The sequence below is a fragment of the Ammospiza caudacuta genome, chromosome 13, assembly GCF_027887145.1.
Source record: "Ammospiza caudacuta isolate bAmmCau1 chromosome 13, bAmmCau1.pri, whole genome shotgun sequence".
Classification (NCBI taxonomy): domain Eukaryota; kingdom Metazoa; phylum Chordata; class Aves; order Passeriformes; family Passerellidae; genus Ammospiza; species Ammospiza caudacuta.
In genome coordinates, this window is record NC_080605.1 from 9,587,391 (window position 1) to 9,602,221 (window position 14,831).

At 41.4% G+C, this 14,831-nt stretch overlaps 1 protein-coding gene across 3 annotated transcripts in view; it reads right to left on the bottom strand.

Annotated features, from left to right (window-relative positions):
- The window catches only part of ZNF423 (zinc finger protein 423), a 225,833-nt gene that overhangs the window by 83,876 nt on the left and 127,126 nt on the right, over positions 1–14,831 (bottom strand). For all 3 annotated transcript variants that reach the window (XM_058813410.1, XM_058813409.1, XM_058813411.1), the window contains 2 exons: positions 10,974–14,197; positions 4,132–4,216 (listed from right to left, as the gene is read on the bottom strand). In XM_058813410.1, the coding sequence (XP_058669393.1) occupies positions 4,132–4,216; positions 10,974–14,197 (3,309 nt within the window). The remainder of the gene's footprint in view (positions 1–4,131; positions 4,217–10,973; positions 14,198–14,831) is intronic.

The window sequence follows — 14,831 nt, forward strand, 5'->3', positions numbered from 1 at the left end:
AACCAGGAATCATTCTTTTCCCTGTTCCAGCACTAACCAAGCCCCAGTTGAGCTTCCTGTGCACATTTGCCAGGAGACTTTCTTGGAAAATGGAGAAAGAAGAGTTGGGACAGTTGCTCATCTTCTTTGAATGTTAAATGGAAAACATGCTCCATCTAAGTGAGACAGAGAGAAGTACTGCTGTGCCCACTCCTCTTACCCAAAGAGCCGAGAGCTCTGGCAGGGATCAAATGCACTTCCTCTTGATACAGGCAACCTGACCCACCCAGAGAACAAATCTGTGCAATTATGTGCCCCTGAAAAATATCAATTAGGGAACTCAGCCTGGCTGTGGGAAGAGCACAGCTGTAAAAACCCAACAGGAAAACCCTGGGCCTAATCCTCATTTCCCTTTGCGGGGCTCTGAGTGGATTTCCCTTGGCGGTGCAGGATGGGAGCCTGGTGGGGACTTGGTGGTGGCCCTGCCATGCAGGCTGAAGCCCCAGGCTCCCCCAGCCATGGGCAGAGGCTGCACTGACAGATCTCCACGCTGGGGCTGCTGCCATGGCTGCTCAGTGCCCCCCATAGAGCCCCGGGCCCGCAGGCCCATCCTCCCCTCATCTCTCAGACACGGCACATCAGAGGCACGGCTCAGTGGGGAGAAAAGGGGGAGAAGCTTTAAACATTGCCAGGTCAGCACAACAGGAGGTAAGCAAGTACAGAGGCAGCAAGAACTGCTGAAAGTTTTTGATATAGTCCCAGGTGGACTCCCCAATGTCTGTAAATGTTTCAAAGGGGGATACCCTTTCTGTGGGCATGGAAATGTTTCAAAGGAGCCCCAATCGGTGCAATGTTTCAAAGACCACTGCTCTCTAAAAATTCCAACCCGAACTACCCCCCCAGCTGAAAACCTTCTTAAACAGATCCCCTCCTGGCTAAGCCCAGCTGAGGAGCTCTGTTCTGCCACACAGAGCCCTCCTACAGCGTCAGCTGAAACAAAACATCTCCCGTTTCCCTCCTCTGGGGATGGATCCAGCCTGCTCCCTCCCTGGGGACCCCTGAAGGACCCAATGTGCCTCTGTGTTTGTGCACAGGATATGAAGGGCTGGAGTGCAGCAGGGTAATTTTTCAAAGCGGTGTGTGGGAGTAGCGCTGGAAATTCTCTTCATACTGCTTTGAAAAAAATCAACCCCCTACCTCCATGAATTATGAACAGGGCCTCCAGCTCCAGACTGGGAATCTGAGAGGTTGAAGAGGGAGGCACAGCCAACTTAACTGGATGTTGTTTTTAAGACCATGATGTCAGAATAATTTAATTCTTTAATCATATTATGGATGCTGCTACCTAAAAGGTATCACTGCTACAGAGCAGGGATTCTTTTGCTGACAGTCACTTGAGCAGAATAAAACTGTAAGCAAGTGTTTAAGATATCTCAACTATTGATTTTGTGTTTCTCAAAGTATGAGAAGAAAGTGCTGCTGAGTCTTGGATTATCAAAGCTAAGGGATTTTTTACCTAAAAATTACATGTCAAGGCTAACTTCATTGTCTTGGCTCTCCTCAAATTCAAAAGAGAGATAAAAATCTCTCCGTGGAAATGCTTATCCTACTCAAACTCTTATCTTAGATTGGTATCAATCATTCATTTTCCCTGGACAGCATCTCAATGACTATATTAAACCAGACACCTTAATTTTAGACAGATACAACTTCATTGAGATGAGGCCAGCCCTAAGCTCCAGAGGACACACAGTCTGAGGGTAAGTTCTTCCTGTCTCCCAAACACCTGCATGTTCACCGTGTGATCTCAGCGTCCCTCCAGCACAAACAAATCCTCATCTGCAGATTTTCAATTGACAACAATGACATGAATAATTCCTGTGAACTAGACCTGGGCTGCAGACACAGCTATACAGGCTTCTTTCTCCTGCTGCCCATCTGGCTAGACTTGGTCTAACACAGAGAGGGGAAAACTCTTGCACTCCTTACCCATGCTAAACCAGCCTAAGCAGTAGGGAGGCATGTGCAAGTCTGTCCTAAGGCCTGAAAAAGGGAACAAAGTGCTCAGGCTATGACCAGGGGGGACAGGAGCAAGCACAGGAGGGAATTAGTCTCTCTCCCTACTGTTACCATCCCAGGACTGTAAATTAACACCAACAATCTCAACAGCATTTGTTGCTGAAGAAATGCTGATATCTATCCTCTCCTTTTCCCTTCAGTATTCCCCAGTAAAGAACAAATAACTATGAGCAAACTCACTGGAAACACCTTTTTTGTGAACAGTTGAATGTCCTGAGGGAGAGGGGGCCCAGAAGGGTTGTGAACTGAGATACCCAGAGTGAGAGGAACTTTAGCTCCATATTAAAAGTTTCTACACATTGCTCTTTCCTAAACTGAACCATTAAAACAATGATGACCTTAACTTAACACACATACCTCAGCAAAGAAACATGAAGATATGACACCACAGTAGAATTATCACATATTTTCTTACCACACCCTGGTATTTACAATGTTCTAGGTGTACAGAACTGGGCCTGTAGCACTTTTGTACTATATAGAATTCTTCCAAATATTAAAGTAACCAATGTACAGCTTCAAGGAAACAATGGGTACAGTTTTCACAAATAACAGCACCACAATTTTCACAGCCTCCAATGCCTTCTACATCTGTTGTTTTCCAATGGTGCTAAGGACTTTGTAAGGTCATGTGTATAATTCTATATTATTCCAGAGAGCACTAATATGGGCATATACATAAATAACATTCACATATCAGTTACTGGAAAATGAATAAATTACATTTTTCCAAAAGGAAAAAAATAGTTCCCCTTGAATCAAGCAGAATCTTAACTCAGTATTTCATGACCTTTGTATTTAAAAATCACTTATTAGCTACTGGATCACAAATTAAGTTGAAACAAGTGCTAAGCTTGCTAAGGACTTCTTTCTCAAAATCTAGGAGGGAGCTACATGAAATCACCATGGTCCAATTAACAAGGATCTCACTCTTCAAGCTTGCAAACAAGAGATTATATTAACACCTGCTACAAAAGCAAACACTTTCAGATATCTTTATCTTAACCTGCTTGACATTAACTTAAAACTCCTGTCTGGCTCTTGGATGAAAATGACTGTGACTGATATGTATGTTTTTCATTTGGGGGTAGGGGTTTGAAGAGTGTGTCAGTCCACATTTCTCTCTCTCTGGTATTTATGCATAATCCACTTCAAAGCTAATAGGAGTTACATAGCAGAATTGATGGGAGAATAATTTCCTAAACGTAAAATTGTTGAAGGAAAACCATTATGCTTATGGGAGATAAATGCTGCATAGGAAAGTATGAGACAGAGAGCACTGCCAGGTCCTTGAAGGGTCTCATCCAACACATGCCTACAGTGGCATGTGTAAGTATCTTCTTGTGGGCTATGCACCAAAATAAACTGACCTCTTGGGCCAACACATTTATAACATCTGTCCATACAGGAAAAAACCTTTCTGTGTGTTTATCAGAGAAGCAATCACAGCTGCAGCAGAAGTACAACCCATCAGGTGACAATAATGCTTTTACTAACTCCTGTGACAGGACTGTCACAGAAGGCAGAAAGCACTGATTTTTAAAACATTTGTATGTCTGAAAAGCTGAACTTTCTGAAGTCCAGAATTGTTGGGAAAAGTAGAAAAAACCACTGAAATAACTCTGTAAGTGTTTTGTTTTGACAGTGTTTCTCAGGAATTCACCACACTTAGCTGGGAAAATGCTAGCAGTTACATCTATTCAATGTCATGACATACAAAATTGAAACATAATTGCTCCTAAGTGGTTGACAACTGGCAAGTACTTTTTACACAGATAGAGAGAAATTTATGCTATCAAATGGAAGATACTGTCAAAAGTTTGATTTCAATATAAATGAAAATGCTACATGAGGACTCAGAAGGATAAGGAAAAAGCTCAGCAGTAACACTTTTATAACCACATATTTTAAAAGCTTTGAAGTGAAGAATCATTACGTCAAAATAATTTTCCTTGAAAAATAAAAAAAAAATAAATTACAGCATGAATATTAACAAGTTATTAGAATAGTGAATGTCAAAGAGTAGCAAAAAACAAGCAGCCAATGAGTGGCCTAGTGTAAAGAATGTCTTACCAATCATATGGTTAGCGACATGGATTTGTATCTCTCTCTCATTCTCAAAGGTCATCTGGCACTTGATGCATTGATAGGTCTTTTTCTGTTTAATAACCAAAAAGAGATTAGAGAAAACTGCACTGTAGCATAAGGCAAGTGTGATCATGAATACAGCATGTTATATGCTTCAAATTTCCTCCACTGAGGCTTTTTTTGCCTATATATCCCCAGGCCAGGCTTTTCTGGGACCATAAACGCAATCTATAATTACCAACCTGCTTTAGGAGAAATTTTAATTTCAACTTTAAAAATTTCAAATTACACTACTTGAAAATCTGACTGTACCTGAGCCACAATGAGTTTGCACCTGTCATTTAACCCATTGCAGTAAATTCCCCCAGAGTGAAATAAAAGACAGAAAAGTAACTGTTTTCAGAGTAAGATCAACTTTCTCAAAAAATTCCACCCTTTGTGAAGGAAATAATGCATTTTGTATTGGTCTCTGATCAGAAATCTTGAAAAAACTGCATTACCACAAAGAACTGTTTCCTGGTACAATCTGCTTCTATTTTCTTATCTCAAAGTCATACGAGGGAGGCCTAGCTGCAGAAGTCAGGAGACAGTGTGAAGAGGCAATTACATGAGCCATTTACTCAAATGGAAAATGGGGTTTGCACTCAGATTTACAGTGATGCGTGTACTTGTGCAACGTGGCAGGAAAAAATCCAAGGCACCATTTGCAGAAATTAAAATGCACGTTGACAAGTTGGACATCCAACTTAGGGGAAAAAAAAAAACCAACAAAAAAAGGATCAAAAATCACAAAGGCTAAGCTTTTGCACATTTGCAAAAACTCTTATTTCCCAAAGCAGAAGTAAGTATGGTGCTTTGGTTTGATGTACATGCTTATTTACTGCATATGAATATGCTATCTAAATAGACATTTTTTGATGTGTAATTTTAAAAAATTGGGCCTTTTGTGCCTACTTGTTTCTGAAGAATAATTCCTACTGCAAAAATTGCCACTAGGCACAAGCATGAGGTCTGCATCCCACGGCCAAAGCTGGTGGCAGCAGAACGTGAAATCTCTGTGTGTTGGCCACAAGGGATGGATGAGAACCCCAAATCAACAGCACAGAGAAGCCCAATTCAGTAAATGACACCCTGTTAACCTTTTGAAGGAAAATAGTTTTGAGGGTACTTTTTGTGTACTTTTAGATGCACATTACTTTTTCTTCAGCCTCCACCTCACACCCAGGTATAGAACCCCATTTTTAGGACAGCAGTAATAAGTCAGAAGTTTTGAGTTAAACAGAGGAGTTGCTGTCACCCCCTCTGTGCATGGGATCCAATTTCCTCAAGCACCTGCTGAGGAAAGAACAAATTAGGTGCTACTAAGAGCTTAACTACTTCCCATGTCATCAATGGCAACAAGGTAGCCTGCTGGAGGCTAATGAACAGGCTGTAACACCATAATAACAAATGCACCATGGAAGTTAGGCATATTCCATGAATTCTGTACCAGTGTGCCTTTGCTTAGGCAGGGCTTTCTAGGCTAAAACAGCAATGGGTGATTAACATGATAATAGGAAGAAGGCCATACTCCATTGGCCGAAAGCTGACACAGCCAACCATAGCAAAGGAAATAGTTTGGATTGGCTAGCTATCCCTAGGCAGCTCAGGAAAGTATCCTCCTGGAGTCCATTTGGAAATCAAGGCTGTTAATGGAAAAGCAGCTGGATTTCTGCAGCACTCTTTCTGGGGAATCTGTTCTGGCAGACGAGCACAGTACACGTACATACACATGTCCTCACAAACACACTGGCACACACATGCTGAGGGCTCCTAACTTCAAAACAAAACAAAACCCAAAAAACCTTGAAAGAGCAAAATAGGATTGGGTAGTGACTGATTCATGTGGTCACACAGTCACCTTTAAAACTCAAAGCCTTCCTCTTCCTTAAAACTTCAAAGCTAAGTTCTGTGCCTTGTCCAATGCTGATGTCAGCTACGAGGGTTCCCTCAGTAACCAGCTAGAGGACAGTATTTCAGCCTGACTCTATTTCAAACCTTCAAAGTTATATTTAACACAGACAAATGATTCATTTCTTAATTGATTTTGGTGCTTCTGAAAGCTACTTACCAACAGATCTGGAGACAGAATGTCCTTGTTTACCCACAGACCCAGTGCTAACTCCTCCACACCATTTCACAATCTTATAAAACACTCTGCTTGGCATGAGGAGCCCTCAGCAGATTTGAGACTTCCTCTCTGTGCTACCTTTAGCCTCAGCTGGGACCTGTGCATGCACATGAGCAGCTTAAGCAAGGTGATGGCTCCTGTGACAGGGTGCCCCACTTGACATGGAGTGAGGTTAACAAATGGCCTATACAGGCCTCAAAATAACAGCTACATTAGCACCCAAGTGGATATGCAAGGGTAGGAGAGCTGATTTTTTGGCCCATTAATAACTGCCTTTAAAAGAATGTCCCAAAACATCCTTCTGTTTTCTGTAAATGGAGAGCACTAGTTTTAATACAACTATAATTAGTTGTGGTACCAAATATGATCTTCTACTATTATTTTTCTGCTTTATGAGCACTATTAATGGATCTTTTTGTAAAGTTATGAGCATTATTAATGGATCTTTTTGTAAAGTTTTATCTTCACAAGTGGTGACAGTGAAGGTGCCCACACTCTGAGGAGATAACAGTCTAGGTGATGAAATCTAGGTGATAAGAGAAACCAGATGGGCAAGCCTTCAGCTGAGAGCTCATTCCCAACAAATGTAAGATATTTAATTCTAGTCTTGGCACACAATTGTAGTAATAACAACAGAGGGTTCTGTTTTCTTTTCTGAAGTATCTATTGTTCCCATGGGTTTTCCAGACTATCCTCCTTTAAATCTGGAAATAGTTTCCTGCTCCACAAAGAAAATATTCCTCCATTCAAGTGGATTTACAAGGGAAGAGAAGGGTTGTGGGGGAGAACAAAGAGAAGGAACTGAGTCCAAGAAAGTGTGCAGGAGAAAAGAAACTGAATAAAGGAACACAATAGGGTTTATTCTTCCAACTTTCTATGCTACCTCCTTTGCTTCTTCACTCCAAATAACTTAGGTGGGCTAAAAATAGTAACCCCATTCAAGATGAAAATGGAAGTCTAAACATTTGCCACTGTCAATGCTAAGCAAGTATTTCTCATGACACCTGTGGTATAAAATAAAGATAAATCTGTGTAAGAGAATGTGACTTGAAATGTGGCTTTGCAGTATTAGGAAATGAAAAATCTCAGTACTAAACAATTAGTCATGTTTCTTAAAATATGCATATTCCTCTAGAAGGCATGTGGAAATGAATTAATAAAATATATTCAGAACTGAAGGTGATAAACACAGAAAGATATTCAGAAAAACAGGGAAGCATCACCTATGATGAGATCTTAATGTAATATAAAAAAGACCTTGAACTACACTTGTGTCAGATACTGGAATAATACCATTATCTGTGATGCTCATATGAAAAAACACTTTCAGGCCTATCCAAAGAGAATAGCTCAGAGAAAACTATACAAATGAAACAAAAATGGATGTTAGAGGAATCTTTTACTACTAAGATGTATTTTATTTATTCCTCTTAGTGACGTCTCTTGCAGAAGACCGTTGACTTGTCTTAAAACTCCTAACAACAAATCCTCCAAAGAGGATGTTGCCATATACACACTGCAAAAACTATGCCTGGAAATCTGTCCTGTTGAACATGAATGGATCCCAGGCAGGCATTCCAGAAACAAGCATGATCAATCGACAGGTTTTCTTCCTGTTTGTGGGCCATACTAAAAATGTGAGGAAGACAGAATACAGCAAGATTTTCAAGGGTTATGTGCTTTCCTTCACTCTTATGGATTAAAAAAACAAGCCTGCCAAGCAATTCTGAATATTTTTTCAATGGTCCTCTAGCTGTCTCCTATTGATCTTCAGAATAAAACCTTAAATATTTTAATAGTAAAAAACCAAAACAAAATATAACAAAATGATCATACTTTGTTTGTGGTGCTATATACACTTGCACATATACATAAACTTAAATACCTCCAGTAAAAAGGAATTGTTCAGTTTCTCCTGTTCTGTTTTTCTTCCCAGATACTCTTTATTCATCAAGGGCTAATATTTATTTTCTCCCTTTCTTTCACTTTGGGGTTAAATCTTCATTTAAGTTTTTTTTCCTGAAATTCCTTTAGGTTTCCACACTCACCTCTTCTATCAAAAAGTAAATAATGGTTGGTGGAGCAAATTCTGACATAGAAAGAACTTACAGATTTTATAAGTTATTATCTTCTTTTCCATTTACTTGGATTTCATTTGGCTTATTCTTATTTACTCTGAAATACATACCCACCACATAAAAATCTAATCTACCTGTATGATCCTTCTGACTGTACCTTGTCCTAATCTTCAACTGCTTTTCTATTTAAGAAAGAAAAAGAAATAAGTTGTTTAAAAAATGGAATGTAGAAATATTCAAGAGCTGGAGAGAAGTAGCTGTTCTGCGCACGTGCAGATCACTCTACATGCACAATCATGCACTGCAGATTGCTCCATTAAAGGGATATTTTACCCAGCACACTAACAAGATGACAAGAGAGTTCATGTTCAACTTGCTTAGCTTTTCTATAAAGCCAATGAAGTTAAGTAAACACTGTTCTTGAATGCAGAGATGTATCACCATTTAAAAGCCAGTATAATTCTTTGAAAATCCCTCTACTAGGCAAACACAAAGGGCACTCATTGCCTTCAGAACCCTGAGTGAAACACCAATGGTTTTCTAGAGAACTGATATCAGATTCAGATCTTGTACCTATAATGAAGGATAAGATAATTAATTATTCCTAATAACAATATATATATTCCTGGGATGCTTATCTCTGATATTAGCATATGTGCAGGCCACAGACACCAGTAAGGTACAATTTGCCATCATCACAAATGCAGATTTTTCATTATCTTCTGCAAAGAAATTCAGAACTTCCCTCACGGGATGACATTCAAAGCATTTACCTTATTGAAGAACTTAAAATTTTCCCCTGAGAGAACAAGTATAACAAGTATGGAAGCTGTCACTGAAAAGAAAGAGTTAAAGCAAGAAATAAGACAGAAAATGGCAATGTGTTCTGCTAGCTGATAAGGAAGGGAAAGGTAATTCCATAGGTGCAGAAATACAAATTAGTCCTACCTAATAGAACAGAAGTATTTTTCAAGAATTTAGAAGAAAATAAAGTCCTGAGGAGGAAGAAGCACAATGACCTAGCCAGACCTAGGTATCACACTGAAGGTGGGATATTTCCATTGCTCATTCTTCTGCAAAATTATTTTCGTGTGCCTGGAGGCTTAGTCACACCCAAAGGGAACAATATCCAGTGGTTTTACCAAAAGAGAGAAGAGCAGAAAAGAAATCAAGCTTTCTGTGGGATTGGCTCAGGAGGCTGGGCTGGGGCACTGCTCCAGCATGGCCGTGCTGCCCTACACAGCCCCACATGGAGGAGGGATCCAAATTCCTGCCAGGGAACAACCTGCCCCAGCTCGCTTGGAGGCACCTCAGCCCACGTCCTCAGGACATACTTAGGGCCCTCTCTTACTAACCAAGCCCCTGGTGTTCTAGTTGAATGGATGGTATTTTCAGGTGCTTTTAATTCAGTAAGATGTGTTTGTGGGTGCTTTAATTAGCAGATTGACATAAACAGGCATCTACGGCTGGAATTATTCATTAGGAGTTGGGTGCCTAATTTCCTTAGATACTTTTGAAAATCTCACCCCATCATGTTTAATTAAAAATGTCAGATGATATCAATACTCAGATGTGTCTGCTGTTGGTCTCCTGAGAAGATTTCCAAAATCCACTTCTCATTCCATCTGTTCCTGACAGAGGAAGGACTGACTTGGCCCATTCTTGAACCAAAACGTCAACAAATAATTTTAAAAGACTATAAACTGCAAATGATATTGATCTCCTGAGTAGGCTTCTGGAACCTTACTTGGATCTGCATGTTCCTGAGTAACTTGCAAGCTAAAGAATAGGAAAGCAGGCTATCTGCAAAAAGTCAAGGACAGCACACTTTTATGTAATCTGCATTAGACAACGTCCAGATTTGCTAAGAAACTACTTATCCCCTACTGGGCCCTACACAAGGGCCATGAAGCAGGTTCTTCTAAAATCACTTTTAAAATCATACACACATGCAAACAAGCTCACACAAATGCATACAGACCTCCAAGTAACCTCAAAACGTTCACTCTGACAGACATTCCTAGGGACAAGCTTTTTAGCACAGAGATTTGGTTTAGGTAAGAAGTTGGGGGGTAGGATGGAGTTCACTACATTTTCCTTCACAGGTTCCTATATCCTCCTGTTCATTATTATTTTCCTGGTAAGTAATAATCTCATTCCTCAAATATGACAGATTAGATTTTTTTATTGTTTTGGGTACTCAGCATCTCGGCTGTTCATTAAACTATCCCAGCTTTTCCAAAACAGCCAGTTCAATAGAATCAGAACATGGACAAACTCAATCCCCACTGCCCAAGAGTCTCAGCTCTGTGTTGGTAAATCTAGGGCAGTTCTGAGATAAAAAATCTGATGCGCTCCTTCTAGGAATCAAGGTGCCTGACAGGCTGAGAAACTTCTGATTGTTCTATGTGAATTACTCTACTCTTCCTCTTGTTTTGCTGAGGTATTTTTTAGTAGCACAAGGGATTTGATAAAGTGACAATTTCAATTTTAAAAAGAAAATAATAATATCAGATCAGTTCTCACAATGAAGATCTACATTTTATCCCTCAGATAGTTTAAAGTTCAGCTGTACTTACTCTGGGAACAGGGGACGTCTGGGTACCTTTCCTTTGGCCACTAGTCTCAGGTGTCAGGTCTCGGTGGTCTACCTGAATGTGGCTCTCTAAGTCTTCAGCACTTTCAAATTTGACACTACACTCTGGACACCTCAGGCTGCCACACGGCCTCTCGTTCACCTCCTGTGGAGTCAAGCTGGAAGACTGTCCATTGGTGCTCCTGGTCATGCATCCAGCACACAGGCCGTAGGGAAGGCCATTCACATCCAACTTTACCAAGTCCTGCTTATTGCGGAACTCCTTCAAGCACAGCGCACACTTGTAGAGTTTTTGCAAGGCCTGGCCATTAGGTGATGAGGTTGCAGAGTTTCCTGCCAATTTCTGCATATGGAACGTCCCATGAATTTTCAGCTCCAGGGTAGAGGTGACCGTCTGCATGCAGACAACACAGCGAAAGCCAGTGAGGGAGTTTCTGAGATCTGGATGCATCTGGCAGTGCTCAATGAACTCCTCCTCACTCTGCAGTGGCATTTTGCAGATCCGACACGTCCCCGTATCCAAACTCTTGCTGTGAGTGACTTTGTGCTCCGTCAGGGTCAGGAGCGATGGGAAGCGTTCCCCACAGATGGGGCACATGTAGTGCTTAGCTGGGCCTCGATGGGTCTGCATGTGCTCCCTCAGGCCATTTTCTGAGAAAAAGGTCCTTGAGCAGATATTACACTTGTGGCTACCTTTGATGAATTCTGCTTTCTTCCTAGAACAGTCATCCTCCCCAGGCCTGATGTTATGATCTCTCAAACGATGGTTCTGCAGGAGGACCTCCATAGTGTAGGCAGCCCCACAAATGTCACAGCCATACATGGGCTCAGAAGCATCCACATCATCCTCACTGGCTTCATGACTGTTGGAAGTATCCGGGTTCTTCATTAACATGTTCTGGATATCTCCCCCTTCTGTCTTCTTATTTGTTGGGGTCATGCCATTAGCTGTACCATTCTCAGCGCTAGGATCAAAAACACAATGTTTTTCCCGCAAGTGTTTTTCAAGCAAGATGATGGCATGAAAAGCTTTGCTACAAAACTTGCAGTTGTATTTTTTGCTGTGGGTTGTGATGTGGCACTGCAGTTCTACCTCTGTGCTGAAGGTCTCACCACAGAAGATACATTTGTGAGACTTTGAGGGATTACCCAAGTGGCTATGCTTCACATGGATCTGGAGATCCACCTCCTTCCTAAAATCCCAGTTACAGGCTGTGCAACGATACATCTTCTTTTCATTGCTATGCTTGACTGCCAGATGCACTTGGATAGATACCTTGGAATCAAAAACTTCTTGGCAAAGGGTGCAGTGATACAACACAAAAGTATGCATGTCCAACAAATGCTTCTGCAAATCATCCACTGAAGAAAACTGTTTGTCACAGCTCTCACATACATAATGAGTGGAAGTTGTCATGTAGTGTACGGTGAGATGTTGCAGAAGAGACTCCTGGGAGTCAAAGTCTTCTTTACACTGAGGGCAAGACTGTTTCCTCAACAGCAACTCCAAATGCAACTTTAAATGGGTCTGAAAACTCTCAAAATTTGAGAACTTTAGATCGCACTGATTACAGGGGTATTCGCCATTAGACACTGAGTTTGCGCTTGCAGAAAGCCGCTGCCTTTTAGGGGAAGAGACTTCAACATCAGAAGAAACTGGACTCTGCTCTGCTTTTGACTTCTTATTGTGTGCCAGAGGAATGTTCTTGTGGTTTTCTTTAATATGCTTTGTAAGCTTCAGGATGGAGCCAAAAATGGGGGAGTTTGTGCAATAAGGGCATGAATAAACTTCCATAAAAGACTGTGTTGGCTGAATGACAGGGGAATCCAATTTTGAATTTCCTACATTGCAGTGAGTCTGCTGGATGTGCTCAGTCAAGGTAGCTTCGGTCAGAAAGCCCATGGAGCACTGGTTGCAGAAGAAAGCATTGTTGCCATCTTGAGGGGTAGCGTTTGGGCCGCAGTGAGTAATGCGGATGTGCTCCTGCAAGCTATTGATATCAGCAAACATCTCCGGGCAGTAATTACAATGAAAGGCAGAAATGTTGCTAAACTGCATCATGGGATAGGCATGGTTTTTGTGCACTTTTCTCACGTGTTCATTCAAGTTGTACAGTGTAGGCATGGAATCAAGGCAGATCTGGCACGTGTGGCTTTGCTGAGGTTTATCTGCATGAATGGTCTTCAGATGGATCTCCAGAACAGCAAGGCTGTTGAAGTCACGCTTCGAGCAGTAGGGACAGCTGTAAGTAACTTTAGACCAGTTCTGGCCATCCTCTCTGTCAACAGACCTGGTTTTCTTTTGTCCTCTCAAAGGCTTTAAGGTGGAATCTGGAGTGGAACCTCTTTCCACCGACGCGCTGGAGTCCGGCGTTGCGCTGCTCATGGATGCCACACTCCCCAGGACTGGGTCAGGGCTGATGCTGTGGTTGCTGGAGTCAGGCTGTCTGTGGCTGTCCAAGTGGCAATAGACTTCCTCCACTGAAGAAAACTGCTCTGGGCACATAGGGCACTTGTGTTTCTTGTTGGCATGGGCTTGATGAATGTGTGAGAGCAGCGAGTTTTCGTCTACAAATACTTCAGGGCAATGAATACACTGCAAATCTGCCTTCTCGGAAAGCTGTGGGTGGCGTGTCATTACGTGCTTCTCCAAATCTTCAGTCTGACTGAACGTCTCTTCACAGTAATCACACATAAAATCATCCTTCTTCACCTCTTTCTCATTCTTTGCCATATGTTCCTTGTTCTTTTTATGAGCTTGCATGTGACTCTGCAATGAGCTGGTGGATGAAAACCCACGTTTACACACAGTACACTTGAATGGTTTGCTGGAGCTGTGGGTTTTCAGGTGGATTTTGAGGTGGTCGCTGCGGGAGAACGCAGCCTCGCATTCGTGGCAATGGTACTTTTTATCCCCTGTGTGAAGCTTTATGTGGCGATCCCTACTCCTCTTGTGCTTAAAAAGCCGGCTACAGTAGGTGCATTTGAAAGGTAGTTTGTCACTGTGGATCTGCTCGTGCCTTTTAAGGTAGCTCAGGCGAATGAAGGACTTATCACAAAACTGACAGGGATACGGCAGGCCAGTCCCCCCTTCCTCCTCCCCGATGCCAAGATCACACCCATCTCCTATCATCTGAGTGGGTGATGCAACATCTTTGCTGGAGGGAGATGAAGCCACCCAGGAGAGTTGTGGGTCGTCATCACCATCTGTAATGGGAAAGCAGAAAGGAGATTAAAAACAATTCCCAGTGCATCTGTGAAATAAGGACAAAGCTCTCAACAACACTATGGGCTTCTGCTACTACAGCATTCAAAAAAAAAATCAACTCAAAAAAAACCCCAATAAACCCTCTTGAATTTGAAAGGAGGCTTGAGAAAGAGAAATAAAACTATATTTGTACACATAATTCACAAATATGCCAACACATAGTGTTAATAAAAAGCGTTTTTCTTTAGCAGGTTTAACACCTGCTCACTGTACTGTAAAGCAATAAACAATGAATAAAGAAAGCGAAACACAATGTGCAATGAAGCAATACAAACACTTCAGAAAGCTACAGTGTTAAGTGATCACCTGTGAATTTGTGGGTCTGTTAAATGCTACATCAAGATGATTTTAAGTAATGTCTCCATTAAAAAAATCCTTCAGTTCTGTCTGAAAACTGTAACAGAATGAAAGGCTGCTCAAAGGCAGAGCTGAACATCTAGGTGAAATAAAAGCATCAGATTTGAGAGAGCTCAAGAAAATCAGAGAAGAGATCTGCACCATTACCATGTTTGCTTGTATAAAAGGTAATGTTTCTCTCTTGTTACAAAATCAAACAAATTTTTTTAAAGCCCA